The sequence below is a fragment of the Copadichromis virginalis genome, linkage group LG1 (genome assembly GCF_057382275.1).
Source record: "Copadichromis virginalis isolate Kocher_CV1m ecotype Utaka linkage group LG1, C_Virginalis_male_GT1.1, whole genome shotgun sequence".
NCBI classification, from domain to species: Eukaryota; Metazoa; Chordata; class Actinopteri; order Cichliformes; family Cichlidae; genus Copadichromis; species Copadichromis virginalis.
The window spans coordinates 41,685,611-41,701,482 of record NC_140618.1 but is presented as its reverse complement, the minus strand read 5'-3'; the positions used below and the strand labels follow the sequence as shown (position 1 = coordinate 41,701,482).

At 39.8% G+C, this 15,872-nt stretch overlaps 2 protein-coding genes and 1 long non-coding RNA gene across 4 annotated transcripts; 2 read left to right on the top strand and 1 right to left on the bottom strand.

Moving 5' to 3' along the window:
* The first annotated feature begins 476 nt into the window (after positions 1-476).
* On the top strand, positions 477-3,645 carry LOC146719329 (uncharacterized). 2 transcript variants are annotated; one of them, XM_085463552.1, is made up of 7 exons: positions 477-576; positions 1,175-1,254; positions 1,379-1,402; positions 1,633-1,886; positions 2,894-3,010; positions 3,085-3,206; positions 3,298-3,645. In XM_085463552.1, the coding sequence occupies exons 1-7, from the start codon at positions 511-513 to the stop codon at positions 3,370-3,372; spliced, it is 738 nt and encodes a 245-aa protein (XP_085319678.1). In that variant the 5' UTR covers positions 477-510; the 3' UTR covers positions 3,373-3,645. The 2 variants fall into 2 exon arrangements, with proteins under 2 accessions (XP_085319678.1, XP_085319686.1); XM_085463560.1 differs by having other exon boundaries at positions 478-576; positions 1,382-1,402.
* A 1,288-nt stretch (positions 3,646-4,933) lies between these two features.
* On the bottom strand, positions 4,934-15,325 carry LOC146719328 (uncharacterized). Its single transcript, XR_014921413.1, has 2 exons — positions 15,250-15,325; positions 4,934-5,404 (listed from the first exon to the last, which is right to left on the bottom strand). It is a non-coding gene; the product is annotated as an uncharacterized LOC146719328 (long non-coding RNA).
* LOC146719327 (uncharacterized) lies at positions 14,261-15,585 on the top strand. The gene is made up of 5 exons (XM_085463541.1): positions 14,261-14,505; positions 14,640-14,792; positions 14,914-15,008; positions 15,146-15,193; positions 15,297-15,585. Exons 1-5 carry the CDS (start codon positions 14,277-14,279, stop codon positions 15,522-15,524), a joined length of 753 nt encoding a protein of 250 aa, XP_085319667.1. The 5' UTR covers positions 14,261-14,276; the 3' UTR covers positions 15,525-15,585.
* Positions 15,586-15,872: the final 287 nt, after the last annotated feature.

Here is a 15,872-nt window from a genome sequence, read left to right as displayed (position 1 = left end):
TCAAATATCCAGTGGCCTTGAGGTTTCCATTGATGAAGAATGGACCCACTGTCGTTGTTCCCCATATACCACACCAAACCATCACTTTTGTTGTTCCAACAGTCTTGGAGGGATCCATCCAATGAGGGTTAGTGTCAGACCAATAGCGGTGGTTTTGTTTGTTAACTTCACCATTCACATAAAAGTTTGCCTCATCACGGAACAAAATCTTCTGCGTGACCTGAGGGTCCTTTTCCAATTTTTGTTTTGCCCATTCTGCAAATTCTGTGGCCGATCTGGGTCATCCTCGCTGAGATGCTGCAGTAGCTGGAGTTTGTAAGGGTGCCATTTGTGAGTAGCTAATATCCGCCCAAGGGATGTTGGACTAATGCCACTCTCCAGTGACATGCGGCGAGTCGCTGTGGGCTCTTGCTGAATGAAGCTAGGACAGCCACTGATGTTTCTTCATTAGTGAGTTTTCTTGCTTCCAGATTTTGACAAATCCAACACTGGTAGAATGTGGACCTTGTCATGATGATCATGGAAGTGGTGGCGTCCATCGCTGCTTTTGTCAGATTCTTGCCGCTTGCCAACAGGGTACGATTTCATAAACACGTGCAACTGTTTTATGTTTTACAGAAGGCTGCAAGGCTTGTCATGGTGTCTGCTGTTCTTTTCATATTGAGAAACATTTTAAATGAGTCTGAAGGAGACTTTGTGTTTTTTTTAACACGAGTTGAGCAAGTTTAAATATTCCATGTACAGACAGTCCCTGCGGCAGGCAATCTGAATTACACATGCCTTTGCAAACACTGGTGAAGAAGGACTGCCTGAAATGCACCAAGTTCTCAACCAAGTAGTAATCTTATGACCTGTTCAGCCTTTTGTCCTGGCCCATCGAGCAGGGGAGATCCCTGCAGTTTGAGGCAGCGCTAAGTTATTCTTTTAGTGTTTCTTGCTCAGTGGTTGTTGTTCAATCAAAACTTTGAAAAAGTATAGAAATATGTTTGCACTTATTTCCCATTTGCAAGTTTAAAACCCCAAGATTTTTTTTTCTTTGCCTTGTACTATCGTACAGGGCAGTAAAGAAACTCGCCAGGACAAATTCTTTATCGCCCTGTACAATACAAATCGTGCCTGTAGCACACCCATTGAGTACCACTGTGTTGCTCAAATATCCGTTCTGTTCTCTCAGATATGCATTGAGATGGCCGAACCTGGTGGATTAACACAGGTGATGGAGAGCAAAGTCACCAAGGACTATTTATCTGCTTGGTAAGTGTGTCCCACGATCAGAAGTGAGAAAAAGAGGAAATTTATTTTACGCTGTGTTTGTTCATTTTCTTTAAAGTGTCTTCATGTCTGTCTGACCTTGTGCTTCTTTCTCTCCTCTTCATAGCAGTAAAGCTGGACGTATTGAGTCGTGAGTATCTTTCTTTTTCAGCTTTAGTGGCAGAGTCAAATATACCATACGCTCCTCAAGGTCGTCTGTAGTAAACAGTTCCCAAAGATGCAAAAAGAGCAGCATGTGATTTAGATATAAGCAACTCTAGATTAGGAATTTGAAATGGAATTTCTTATTTCACATGAACATTTTGTGACAACAAACCTCTTTTCGTGGTAACCTACTGGCATCTTTGCTTTCAAATTCAGTTTGAAGAGCCTGAAACAGCGTCTGCAAGACTCTGGTGACAACCTCAAAATGAAAACCAAGAAGACCGCAGAATCGACTGATGCAGTGACCAAAGGTGACTGCCAGGCGGAGAGCCAGAGGACCGAGGAGGAAGCAGGGACCCAGCCCGATGCTGCAGCCGCCCCTGCTGGACAGCAGCCAGAGCCCAAGTGTCCTGATGACGAGACACAGGAGGGAGAGGAGAATGATGGATGGAGCATGGCCGACATTAAAGGTACAAAGAGCTGCTTTAAATCAGCAAAATACACCGCTCTGACAGCCAAAACACAGTAAAGTGAATATAAAAAGACAAGTTGTGATATTTTGTGGCTCTGATCTCATATTTGTGCTCCTCACTGTGCTACAGACATTCAGCCTGGTGGTAGTAATATATTTTATATATGTGGTGTTTAAGAAATGCTCCGTTGGTGCGATGACTATGTCCCACACCATCACCAGCCTGAGATTTTGATACAAGGCAGGATGGATCCAAGATTTCTGACCCTACCATCCTAATGTCACAGCAGAAACTGAGATTCAACAGACCAGGCAGCGTTTTTATTTTACAGCGTTGCTGAGCCTGTGTGAATTGTACCCTCAGTTTTGCGTTCTTAGCTTAGAGAAGTCGAACCCAGTGTGGTCTTCTGCTGCTGTAGCTCATCTGCTTCAGTCTTGGATGTGCTGTGCGTTCAGAGATGCTCTTGTGCATTGTAATAAGTGGTTGTTTGGCTTGCTCTGGCCTTCCGGTCAGCGTGAAGCAGTTATTTCATTCTCCTCTAAACTCAAAAATGCATTTCCTCCAGGGAACTGCCACTCACTGGATATTTTCTGTTTCAGACGGTTTTATGTAAACCCTAGAGATGCTTCTGTGGGAAAATCCCAGCACATCAGCAGTTTTTGAAATGCTAAGCTCAGCAAACATGCCACGTTTAAGTGACTTAAATTATTTTTCTTCTTCATTCTGATGCTCAGTTTAAATTTCAGCAGGTCACCTGACCATGTCTACATACCTAAATCACTAAGTTGCTGCCATGTGATTGGCTGATTAGAGAGTCGCATTAATGAGCAGTCAAACAGGTGTACCTAATAAAGTGGCCGATGAACGTTTCAGCTTTTCAAGTAAATCGAAATCATTTGTTCAATTATTATTGAGTTATAATTGAATGTTTAAATATGTTATAAACCCAGTGGCTCCTGTAGCAGATTCGTTGATGATTAACGTGTCGCTCTTTTCATTTTCAGTTGTGGCTAAACGCAGGAGGGAGCTTGTCGGAGCTGAGGCAAAGCGATCTCGCTCTCAGTCTCCGTGTGTTGTAGCAGATTTCAGACTGCCTCAGTTCAACCCTAACAGCCCCATCGGTCAGACACACACACTCTAAATTCAAATGTGTTGTTAATACTTGTCTAATCTTCCTGTTTCTGCTTCTCTGCAGGTCAGGAGTTTGTGGTCCCTAAATCAGGATTTTTCTGTAACATCTGCTCTGTTTTCTGCCTGAATGAGAAGACCGCCAAGGAACTCCACTGCTGCAGCCAGAAACACTACGACAACCTGCAGGTACGCACGCACATACATATACACGATTCAGCACACAAAATCACACTGTTGGCCTAACGATGTTTGTTTTCTCACTTTTCCCTTTTTTTAGAAATATTATGAGGAACGTCGACAAAGAGCTACAAAAGCTTTGTCTCAGACGTCTCCAGGCTCCGTTTCTGACTGATGGACCTGATCTACTGTATTTTTAACACATAACTGTGCAGAGTGTATATAGGATTAGGAGTAGCAACCGACTGAACAAAACCAATGCTTTTTGGCTTTTTCCATGTGTGAGTTTGCTCTTTGCGACGGAGTGACGGACAACTGGCAATGAGATGGCCAGTATCATGGCAATAAAAGCATTCTCGGACAGTCATGGGGACCTGATCAGGGCGCGTTTGACGCTTAGGAGAAACCCTCAAACTCCTCGCAGGTTTCGACAACGGGGCACATTCACGGCGCACAGCTGAAAACGCAACGCAATGGGTCAACACAAACTCATCTGCGAGAACAGCAGCTTTAGACAACGAATCCACCTTTTGCTCATTGATATATACAACAACATTCTCTGGAAGACACGTTTTGAATTCCTCCAGCAGGACCAATTCTCTTAGCTGAGCAAAGTCCTTCACTTTACTTGCAGCTAACCACTTATCAAACAAGAGAGTCTTCTCCCTGGCAAACTCTACATGTGTTTGGTTGGCAGATTTTTCACACGACCGAAACCTCTGGCGATATGCCTCCGGAACTAGCTCATAAGCCCTTAAAATAGTGGATTTCACAATTTCATAATCCAGGCTGTCATCAATAGACAAGCTCGCACACACTTCCTGTGCTTTCCCCACCAATTTACACTGCAGCAACAAACTCCACACATCCTTGGGCCATTTCAAAGTGGTTGCGATGCGTTCAAAGGCATTAAAGTAAGAGTCAACCTCACTTTCTCTGAAAGGTGGCACTAAAGCAATTTGCCTGCTTGCATCAAATTGGTCAGAGGAGAGTGAATCAGAAGATTTACTCACAACTTTACTCACTGGGGTAGAGGTAACATTGCGCTGCCGGGAAGGATCCAGCTCCATAGCCCTTATGCGGAGATGCATAAGCTCAACTTCTTTGGACTTAGTCGCAAGCTCCACCTCTTTCAGGCGAAGGGCGAGCCCAAGATCCTCCGTAACCAATCCTGTTGATTGTCCGGCTGGGCTAACGTTTGGGATCTGAATGGCAGCAGGAGCCTCCGCCCCTGGCGACACCCGTCCACTGGGAGCTTTTGGGATGGTTGCAGCAGCTTCTGCTCCCGCATCCACCACCAAACCTCCAGTCGCCTCAACCGGCCGAGGTTTCGACTCCGCAAATACCCCCTTATCCACCAGCTGAGCTGTCAGGCACTGCTTAATTTCTGCCTTTTTAGCATGTAAAGGCACACTAACATTAAACAAATCTGCCACCAACAACAAATCCGCCTTTGTGCATCGATCCAACTTATCCACGGTGGGTTGTAGTGCAAAATCATCCACATCAAAAGTCATTGTGACTAGATCACCCCCAACACTACAAGAAAACTGCCAACCAAAAACTGCAGACAACCCACAAAATACAATGAGCAAAAAGAACGGCAAAAGAAAAAAAAAAAAAAGGACGAGCCCCCACTTTATGTTACGCCCCAGTCTAGGGGTACAGGAACGCAACACAAGTTTGAAAGAATTGCCCCGCCCTGGTCCCCAAAACCATACACAGAGGGAAACCAATTTCTTAGTGAATCGTGATTTATTTTTCTGCACTGCAAAAATGAAGCTCCGGGGTGAACAAAGGCCAAAATAACAAACAAAACAAGCTAAGTCAGGAGGAGGTGTTATCTACAACCCTATGTGAAATCAAATATCAAACAAAAGACAAGCGCTACACCTAACTCCCTAACTGAAATAAACAGGAGAAAACAGTGCAAGGAAAAACAATAAGGCAGCTCACCCCTTCTGTTGCAGTGCTATTTACAAGGCTATTTACAATGAAAACTAATGTACACACTATATACAAAACTCCAAAAAAGTCGCACAAAGTCACAGGCACAAAAGTCTCAGGTTTTGGAGGCCAGGGTCAGGTCTGCTGCTGCTGTCAGTGGCTGCCCCGGGACAACTGCTGGTGAGGGATTTGAATGAAGATCACATGGCCAGGGGACCAATCAGTAGCCGTCAGCTCATCCACTCCGGGACCTGCAAAGACTTAAAGGCACAGACAACAACAGCCACCAAAACAGATTATGGACAGGGCCATAACATGTTTGCGGTTTTGTGATTTGTTTCTTATTTCCTGTTTTACTTTGAAAGTTCATGTCTTATGTCAGTGTGTTCAGTTTTACCTCTCCCCTGTCTCGTTAGCCTGATTTCTCCCAGCTGTGTCTCCCTCCCTCCCGCCCATTCCCTAATTACTCCCCTGTGTATTTAAGCCCTGTGTTTTCCTGGGCTCCCTGTCGCGTCGTACCTTCAACCTGCTGTGTGTTTGTAATGTCCAGTCCTCCAGCACCTCGCTTTAGAGTCTTGTTTTCCTTTTGTAAGTTTTATTTTGTCAGTCATTCTTCCAGCAATAAAGCTGCGTTTTCAGTTTATTCCCGTCTCCAAGACTCCTGCATTTTTGCGTCCACTGCTTCTGCTCGCCTGCCACACAGCCAACCATGACAATAGCAGAATCTAGTATAACATGGAAACACCTACCTGAAACACAGACTTTATGTATTTTAAGTACTTGAGTAAATGTTCCCACTACTATCTGCACTCACTTCTGAAGATATTTAGACTAGTGAGAGAACTCTGAGCTCCTCCGCTTCATGTGAGATTCACTTTCCACTGTTTCCTTTCTTTCTTTTTTTAAATCCCTTTCCATTGCATTAATGTCTTGAAATACCAGGAAACCAAGCATCTGCCTCTGGAGACTTTTGACTCAAAAGGCAATAAAAACCAAAACAAATGTAAAAAAATGAATACAGGAAAAATTCCATTTTCACAAATGTCAAAACATTTTTTAATTAAAATTAATCTTTTTTTCCTATTAAAAAGTTGTAAAAATGAGTGCAAGGCCATGATGCCATAGCAGAGGATGTGCTTCCTGAGGGAGCTGAAGAAATTCAACCTGCCAACACGGGCGATGATGCAATTCTACACTGCAATCATCGAGTCCATCCTCAACTCCATCACCGTGTGGTACGCTGGAGCCACTATCAGGGACAGTGGCGGTCCTAGCCTGTTTGGCGCCACGGGCGAACACTCTCTCTGCCCAATGGTGTGCTTGGTTATCCTTTCATGAGTTGTTTACAAGTTTCTCTTTGTTCACAGCCATTGATATGTCGAAGAGGTTAACATGTTAGGAGCGGATCGAAATTGTGTTGATATCTGGTGAACGCAGTAACCGGGTCATTGCAGCAGATTTCAATGCAAGACACCCTACGAGACCACCCATCTCCCATGCTACAGTCCGCAAACTGCTTGCTAAGTTTCGTGAAACTGGTTCTACGGTGGCTGGGAAGTGCAAATCGCAACAAATTAAAAAACCGCAACAAATTAAAAAAAAACCACAACAAATTACAAAAAGCCCACAACAAATTAAAAATCCTTGACGGAAAGGGATTGTCTAAAATACCGGAAGTGACACAACGATTAGCCTAATAGGGCTTTGGAGCGTGATGTCACGGGGGTGGGCGTGTTGTGGGGGTTTTGTATTTTGTTGTGGGCTTTTTGTATTTTGTTGTGGGGGTTTTGTATTTTGTTGTGGGGGTTTTGTATTTTGTTGTGGGCTTTGTGTAATTTGTTGTGGGGGTTTTGTATTTTGTTGTGGGCTTTGTGTAATTTGTTGTGGGCTTTTTGTAATTTGTTGTGGGCTTTGTGTAATTTGTTGTGGGGGTTTTGTATTTTGTTGTGGGCTTTGTGTAATTTGTTGTGGGGGTTTTGTATTTTGTTGTGGGCTTTTTGTATTTTGTTGTGGGGGTTTTGTATTTTGTTGTGGGGGTTTTGTATTTTGTTGTGGGCTTTTTGTAATTTGTTGTGGGCTTTTTGTATTTTGTTGTGGGCCTTGTGTAATTTGTTGTGGGCTTTTTGTATTTTGTTGTGGGCTTTGTGTAATTTGTTGTGGGCTTTTTGTAATTTGTTGTGGGCTTTTTGTAATTTGTTGTGGGCTTTTTGTATTTTGTTGTGGGCTTTGTGTAATTTGTTGTGGGCTTTTTGTAATTTGTTGTGGGCTTTTTGTAATTTGTTGTAGGCTTTTTGTATTTTGTTGTGGGCTTTTTGTAATTTGTTGTGGGCTTTTTGTATTTTGTTGTAGGCTTTTTGTAATTTGTAGGCTTTTTGTAATTTGTTGTAGGCTTTTTGTAATTTGTTGTGGGCTTTTTGTAATTTGTTGGGGGCTTTTTGTAATTTGTTGGGGGCTTTTTGTATTTTGTTGTGGGCTTTGTGTAATTTGTTGTGGGCTTTTTGTAATTTGTTGTGGGCTTTTTGTAATTTGTTGGGGGCTTTGTGTAATTTGTTGTGGGCTTTTTGTAATTTGTTGTGGGCTTTTTGTAATTTGTTGGGGGCTTTTTGTATTTTGTTGTGGGGGTTTTGTATTTTGTTGTGGGCTTTGTGTAATTTGTTGTGGGGGTTTTGTATTTTGTTGTGGGCTTTTTGTAATTTGTTGTGGGGGTTTTGTATTTTGTTGTGGGCTTTTTGTAATTTGTTGTGGGCTTTTTGTAATTTGTTGTGGGCTTTTTGTATTTTGTTGTGGGCTTTGTGTAATTTGTTGTGGGCTTTTTGTATTTTGTTGTGGGCCTTGTGTAATTTGTTGTGGGCTTTTTGTATTTTGTTATGGGCTTTGTGTAATTTGTTGTGGGCTTTTTGTAATTTGTTGTGGGCTTTTTGTAATTTGTTGTGGGCTTTTTGTATTTTGTTGTGGGCTTTGTGTAATTTGTTGTAGGCTTTTTGTAATTTGTTGTAGGCTTTTTGTAATTTGTTGTAGGCTTTGTGTAATTTGTTGTGGGCTTTTTGTAATTTGTTGTGGGCTTTTTGTAATTTGTTGGGGGCTTTGTGTAATTTGTTGTGGGCTTTTTGTAATTTGTTGTGGGCTTTTTGTAATTTGTTGGGGGCTTTTTGTAATTTGTTGTGGGGGTTTTGTATTTTGTTGTGGGCTTTTTGTAATTTGTTGTGGGCTTTTTGTATTTTGTTGTGGGCTTTTTATATTTTGTTGTGGGCTTTGTGTAATTTGTTGTGGGCTTTTTGTATTTTGTTGTGGGCTTTGTGTAATTTGTTGTGGGCTTTTTGTAATTTGTTGTGGGCTTTTTGTAATTTGTTGTGGGCTTTTTGTAATTTGTTGTGGGCTTTTTGTAATTTGTTGGGGGCTTTGTGTATTTTGTTGTGGGCTTTTTGTAATTTGTTGTGGGCTTTTTGTAATTTGTTGGGGGCTTTTTGTATTTTGTTGTGGGCTTTTTGTATTTTGTTGTGGGGGTTTTGTATTTTGTTGTGGGCTTTGTGTAATTTGTTGTGGGGGTTTTGTATTTTGTTGTGGGCTTTTTGTAATTTGTTGGGGGCTTTGTGTAATTTGTTGTGGGCTTTTTGTAATTTGTTGTGGGCTTTTTGTAATTTGTTGGGGGGGTTTTGTATTTTGTTGTGGACTTTTTGTAATTTGTTGTGGGCTTTGTGTAATTTGTTGTGGGCTTTTTGTAATTTGTTGTGGGCTTTGTGTAATTTGTTGGGGGCTTTTTGTAATTTGTTGTGGGCTTTTTGTATTTTGTTGTGGGCTTTTTGTATTTTGTTGTGGGCTTTGTGTAATTTGTTGTGGGCTTTTTGTATTTTGTTGTGGGCTTTGTGTAATTTGTTGTGGGCTTTTTGTATTTTGTTGTGGGCTTTGTGTAATTTGTTGTGGGCTTTTTGTAATTTGTTGTGGGCTTTTTGTAATTTGTTGGGGGCTTTTTGTAATTTGTTGGGGGCTTTTTGTAATTTGTTGGGGGCTTTGTGTATTTTGTTGTGGGCTTTTTGTAATTTGTTGTGGGCTTTTTGTAATTTGTTGGGGGCTTTGTGTAATTTGTTGTGGGCTTTTTGTATTTTGTTGTGGGCTTTTTGTATTTTGTTGTGGGCTTTTTGTATTTTGTTGTGGGCTTTGTGTAATTTGTTGTGGGGGTTTTGTATTTTGTTGTGGGCTTTTTGTAATTTGTTGGGGGCTTTGTGTAATTTGTTGTGGGCTTTTTGTAATTTGTTGTGGGCTTTTTGTAATTTGTTGGGGGCTTTTTGTAATTTGTTGGGGGCTTTTTGTAATTTGTTGTGGGGGTTTTGTATTTTGTTGTGGACTTTTTGTAATTTGTTGTGGGCTTTGTGTAATTTGTTGTGGGCTTTTTGTAATTTGTTGTGGGCTTTTTGTAATTTGTTGTGGGCTTTGTGTAATTTGTTGGGGGCTTTTTGTAATTTGTTGTGGGCTTTTTGTATTTTGTTGTGGGCTTTTTGTATTTTGTTGTGGGCTTTGTGTAATTTGTTGTGGGCTTTTTGTATTTTGTTGTGGGCTTTGTGTAATTTGTTGTGGGCTTTGTGTAATTTGTTGTGGGCTTTTTGTAATTTGTTGTGGGCTTTTTGTAATTTGTTGGGGGCTTTGTGTAATTTGTTGTGGGCTTTTTGTATTTTGTTGTGGGCCTTGTGTAATTTGTTGTAGGCTTTTTGTATTTAGTTGTGGGCTTTGTGTAATTTGTTGTGGGCTTTGTGTAATTTGTTGGGGGCTTTTTGTAATTTGTTGGGGGCTTTTTGTATTTTGTTGTGGGCTTTTTGTATTTTGTTGTGGGCTTTGTGTAATTTGTTGTGGGCTTTTTGTATTTTGTTGTGGGCTTTGTGTAATTTGTTGTGGGCTTTGTGTAATTTGTTGTGGGCTTTTTGTAATTTGTTGTGGGCTTTTTGTAATTTGTTGTGGGCTTTTTGTATTTTGTTGTAGGCTTTTTGTAATTTGTTGTGGGCTTTTTGTAATTTGTTGTGGGCTTTTTGTAATTTGTTGGGGGCTTTTTGTAATTTGTTGGGGGCTTTGTGTATTTTGTTGTGGGCTTTTTGTAATTTGTTGTGGGCTTTTTGTAATTTGTTGGGGGCTTTTTGTATTTTGTTGTGGGCTTTTTGTATTTTGTTGTGGGCTTTTTGTAATTTGTTGGGGGCTTTGTGTATTTTGTTGTGGGCTTTTTGTAATTTGTTGTGGGCTTTTTGTAATTTGTTGTGGGCTTTGTGTAATTTGTTGTGGGCTTTTTGTATTTTGTTGTGGGCCTTGTGTAATTTGTTGTGGGCTTTTTGTATTTTGTTGTGGGCTTTGTGTAATTTGTTGTGGGCTTTTTGTAATTTGTTGTGGGCTTTTTGTAATTTGTTGTGGGCTTTTTGTATTTTGTTGTGGGCTTTGTGTAATTTGTTGTGGGCTTTTTGTAATTTGTTGTGGGCTTTTTGTAATTTGTTGTAGGCTTTTTGTAATTTGTTGTGGGCTTTTTGTATTTTGTTGTAGGCTTTTTGTAATTTGTTGTAGGCTTTTTGTAATTTGTTGTAGGCTTTTTGTAATTTGTTGTGGGCTTTTTGTAATTTGTTGTGGGCTTTTTGTAATTTGTTGTGGGGGTTTTGTAATTTGTTGTGGGCTTTGTGTAATTTGTTGTGGGCTTTTTGTAATTTGTTGTGGGCTTTTTGTAATTTGTTGGGGGCTTTGTGTAATTTGTTGTGGGCTTTTTGTAATTTGTTGTGGGCTTTTTGTAATTTGTTGTAGGCTTTTTGTATTTAGTTGTGGGCTTTTTGTAATTTGTTGTAGGCTTTTTGTAATTTGTTGTAGGCTTTTTGTAATTTGTTGTAGGCTTTTTGTAATTTGTTGTGGGCTTTTTGTAATTTGTTGTGGGCTTTTTGTAATTTGTTGTGGGGGTTTTGTAATTTGTTGTGGGCTTTGTGTAATTTGTTGTGGGCTTTTTGTAATTTGTTGTGGGCTTTTTGTAATTTGTTGGGGGCTTTTTGTAATTTGTTGTGGGCTTTTTGTATTTTGTTGTGGGGGTTTTGTATTTTGTTGTGGGCTTTGTGTAATTTGTTGTGGGGGTTTTGTATTTTGTTGTAGGCTTTTTGTAATTTGTTGTGGGCTTTTTGTAATTTGTTGTGGGGGTTTTGTAATTTGTTGTGGGCTTTTTGTAATTTGTTGTGGGCTTTGTGTAATTTGTTGTGGGCTTTTTGTAATTTGTTGTGGGCTTTTTGTAATTTGTTGTGGGCTTTGTGTAATTTGTTGTGGGCTTTTTGTATTTTGTTGTGGGCTTTTTGTATTTTGTTGTGGGCTTTGTGTAATTTGTTGTGGGCTTTTTGTATTTTGTTGTGGGCTTTGTGTAATTTGTTGGGGGCTTTTTGTAATTTGTTGGGGGCTTTTTGTAATTTGTTGGGGGCTTTTTGTAATTTGTTGTGGGCTTTTTGTATTTTGTTGTGGGCTTTTTGTAATTTGTTGTGGGCTTTTTGTAATTTGTTGTGGGCTTTTTGTAATTTGTTGTAGGCTTTTTGTAATTTGTTGTGGGCTTTTTGTAATTTGTTGTAGGCTTTTTGTAATTTGTTGTGGGCTTTTTGTAATTTGTTGGGGGCTTTTTGTATTTTGTTGTGGTCTTTTTGTATTTTGTTGTGGGCTTTTTGTAATTTGTTGTGGGCTTTTTGTAATTTGTTGTGGGCTTTTTGTAATTTGTTGTAGGCTTTTTGTATTTAGTTGTGGGCTTTTTGTAATTTGTTGTGGGCTTTTTGTAATTTGTTGTAGGCTTTTTGTAATTTGTTGTAGGCTTTTTGTAATTTGTTGTAGGCTTTTTGTAATTTGTTGTCGGCTTTGTGTAATTTGTTGTGGGCTTTTTGTAATTTGTTGTGGGCTTTTTGTAATTTGTTGGGGGCTTTGTGTAATTTGTTGTGGGCTTTTTGTAATTTGTTGTGGGCTTTTTGTAATTTGTTGGGGGCTTTTTGTAATTTGTTGTGGGCTTTTTGTATTTTGTTGTGGGGGTTTTGTATTTATTTGTGGGCTTTGTGTAATTTGTTGTGGGGGTTTTGTATTTTGTTGTAGGCTTTTTGTAATTTGTTGTGGGCTTTTTTAATTTGTTGTGGGGGTTTTGTAATTTGTTGTGGGCTTTTTGTAATTTGTTGTAGGCTTTTTTAATTTGTTGTGGGGGTTTTGTAATTTGTTGTAGGCTTTTTGTAATTTGTTGGGGGCTTTTTGTAATTTGTTGTAGGCTTTTTGTAATTTGTTGTAGGCTTTTTGTAATTTGTTGTGGGCTTTTTGTAATTTGTTGTGGGCTTTGTGTAATTTGTTGTGGGCTTTTTGTAATTTGTTGTGGGCTTTGTGTAATTTGTTGTGGGCTTTTTGTAATTTGTTGTGGGCTTTTTGTAATTTGTTGTGGGCTTTGTGTAATTTGTTGGGGGCTTTGTGTAATTTGTTGGGGGCTTTGTGTAATTTGTTGGGGGCTTTTTGTATTTTGTTGTGGGCTTTTTGTATTTTGTTGTGGGCTTTGTGTAATTTGTTGTGGGCTTTTTGTATTTTGTTGTGGGCTTTGTGTAATTTGTTGTGGGCTTTTTGTAATTTGTTGTGGGCTTTTTGTAATTTGTTGGGGGCTTTTTGTAATTTGTTGTGGGCTTTTTGTATTTTGTTGTAGGCTTTTTGTAATTTGTTGTGGGCTTTTTGTAATTTGTTGTGGGCTTTTTGTAATTTGTTGTGGGCTTTTTGTAATTTGTTGGGGGCTTTTTGTATTTTGTTGTGGGCTTTTTGTATTTTGTTGTGGGCTTTTTGTAATTTGTTGTGGGCTTTTTGTAATTTGTTGTGGGCTTTTTGTAATTTGTTGTGGGCTTTTTGTATTTTGTTGTGGGCTTTTTGTAATTTGTTGTGGGCTTTTTGTAATTTGTTGTAGGCTTTTTGTAATTTGTTGTGGGCTTTTTGTAATTTGTTGTGGGCTTTTTGTAATTTGTTGTGGGGGTTTTGTATTTTGTTGTGGGCTTTTTGTAATTTGTTGTGGGCTTTTTGTATTTTGTTGTGGGCTTTTTGTAATTTGTTGGGGGCTTTTTGGAATTTGTTGTGGGGGTTTTTGTATTTTGTTGTGGGGGTTTTGTATTTTGTTGTGGGCTTCTTGTAATTTGTTGTGGGGGTTTTGTATTTTGTTGTGGGGGTTTTGTATTTTGTTGTGGGCTTTTTGTATTTTGTTGTGGGGGTTTTGTATTTTGTTGTGGGCTTTTTGTAATTTGTTGTGGGCTTTTTGTAATTTGTTGTGGGGGTTTTGTATTTTGTTGTGGGGGTTTTGTATTTTGTTGTGGGCTTTTTGTAATTTGTTGTAGGCTTTTTGTAATTTGTTGTGGGCTTTTTGTATTTTGTTGTGGGCTTTTTGTAATTTGTTGTGGGCTTTTTGTATTTTGTTGTAGGCTTTTTGTAATTTGTTGTGGGCTTTTTGTAATTTGTTGTAGGCTTTTTGTAATTTGTTGTGGGCTTTTTGTAATTTGTTGTGGGCTTTTTGTAATTTGTTGTGGGGGTTTTGTATTTTGTTGTGGGGGTTTTGTATTTTGTTGTGGGCTTTTTGTAATTTGTTGGGGGCTTTTTGTAATTTGTTGTGGGCTTTTTGTATTTTGTTGTGGGGGTTTTGTATTTTGTTGTGGGCTTCTTGTAATTTGTTGTGGGGGTTTTGTATTTTGTTGTGGGGGTTTTGTATTTTGTTGTGGGCTTTTTGTAATTTGTTGTGGGCTTTTTGTAATTTGTTGTGGGCTTTTTGTATTTTGTTGTGGGCTTTTTGTAATTTGTTGTAGGCTTTTTGTAATTTGTTGTGGGCTTTTTGTATTTTGTTGTGGGCTTTTTGTATTTTGTTGTGGGCTTTTTGTAATTTGTTGTAGGCTTTTTGTAATTTGTTGTGGGCTTTTTGTATTTTGTTGTGGGGGTTTTGTATTTTGTTGTGGGGGTTTTGTAATTTGTTGTGGGGGTTTTGTATTTTGTTGTGGGGGTTTTGTATTTTGTTGTGGGCTTTTTGTAATATTGTAAGTAATACTAATTTAAAATTCAATGATATCAAAATCCTTCTAGTCCTGATGTCGAGCGCTCTTTTTCACTAATGTGTTGTTGTTGTTGTTGTTTATAGATTGTAAGAGCAGGATGGCTAAAAGAAAGGCCAGTCCTGAAAAAACGACCCCCATAAAAAGAAGGAGGGTCACTGAGCAGGCTGGTCCTTCCACCAGCTCAGATGCTCATGTGGTCAGGGGAGTCAAGCGAAAGGTCCAACAAGATGAAGCGGGGACAACCAATACAGCAAAAAAGCGTAAACTTCTTGACCATGTGAGCGGTGACAAGGGGCAGGCATCTTCCTGGTTGGACACTGGTAAAGGTAGGCTAATTAGTTGAGTGAGGGGTAGATTAAGTGTACATCTGGTTGCTAGTTTGAAGGTATTAGTGTTTGGGAGATATTTGTGTCTATTATCTAATAAGCTGACGTGCTTTTGGTGTTTTCCACATCTGCAGACTGCAGCATAGAGATTTCAGAGAGCTGCAGTAAAAACAAAAAGGCTGGCAAAAGGAAAGCTGCGGGAGACACCAGGGACCCACCTAAGAAAAAGAACGTGGACCAGGACAAAACCAAAACTGTTGCCAAAAAGTCAGTGGCTGAACAGAAACGTAAGTAGCAAGCAGCTTAGCTTTTATATTCAGGTGAAGAGCAAAATGAACATTTAGGGTACAGCAGAGAGTAATTTGTGTGACAGCTGTAGTAAAACCCAATTTGTGTTTGTCTGTTTAGGAGACTTCCAAGCGAGATACGTGGAGGAGCACCGGCTTGGAGAAGGAGGATGCGGAGCAGTGTTTGCTGGCTACCGCATAAAGGATCATTTACCAGTAAGTGTTCAGATGGTGGTAGTGAGACAGGCAGTAATGCAGATAAGGGATAATATCGTAAGCTGAGACGTGTGCTGTTTTACACCTTTAATTATGTCATACTGAGGAAATGCTCATCAATGCCCTGTGTCTTTTAGGTGGCCATCAAACACATCCCAAAGGGGAAAGTGTACTGCAAAGTGAAGGTAAATGTGCAAGACTTGCATTGTTTTTACATTAGTGGATTGCATGCAGCGTTCACCTGTGGAACGTCTGTGCCTCATCATCCACTTTGTTAAAATATTTCAGGATGACAACGGGAAGAATCTGTCGGTGGAAGTTGCCATCATGCTGAAGCTTGCAGCTGAAGCAGATGGATCAGTGGAAACATCAGCCCCAGTGTCTCTGTTGGAGTGGTTTGACTTTGGCAGAGAGCTGATCCCGGTGATGGAGAGACCTGTCCCCGCTGTGGACCTGGATAAATACATAGAAGAAAATGGAGGATTTTTGCCAGAGGACAAGGCCAAGGCAAGTTGACTTGCCTTAGAAGAGTCTTAGACTGTACATCATTCAATCAAAGCACAGAGTATTAGAGAAACATTAACCCATTGATTGGTTATTGTCTTTTTCATCGTTTCCAGGTAGGGCTGGGCTATATCATACCGTTCACGGTAATACCGGTGTAATTTTGGGCAACGATAGGAAAATGAAATATGGCGATAGAATATGGGTAAAACGCGCATGTGCAGTGCCTTTGTTTACATAACTCATGAAAGAATAAAGTTATGTTGAAATCAAGCACACCATTGTTTTTCTTGTGACATTACCAATAAGTCTGATGTGTCACATGACCCTCTTCCTATTGAAAAAACAAAAGTTGTATCC

Bases quoted from the DNA above. Each gene is read 5' to 3' on its own strand.
- LOC146719327 (XM_085463541.1), top strand. From the start codon at position 14,277: ATGGCTAAAAGAAAGGCCAGTCCTGAAAAAACGACCCCCATAAAAAGA. The intron at 14,506-14,639 runs GTAGGCTAATTA...CCACATCTGCAG, and splicing joins CTGGTTGGACACTGGTAAAG to ACTGCAGCATAGAGATTTCA. The intron at 15,009-15,145 runs GTAAGTGTTCAG...TGTGTCTTTTAG, and splicing joins GCATAAAGGATCATTTACCA to GTGGCCATCAAACACATCCC.
- LOC146719329 (XM_085463552.1), top strand. From the start codon at position 511: ATGATGATCATGGAAGTGGTGGCGTCCATCGCTGCTTTTGTCAGATTC. The intron at 1,255-1,378 runs GTAAGTGTGTCC...TCCTCTTCATAG, and splicing joins AAGGACTATTTATCTGCTTG to CAGTAAAGCTGGACGTATTG. The intron at 1,403-1,632 runs GTGAGTATCTTT...TTTCAAATTCAG, and splicing joins AAAGCTGGACGTATTGAGTC to TTTGAAGAGCCTGAAACAGC.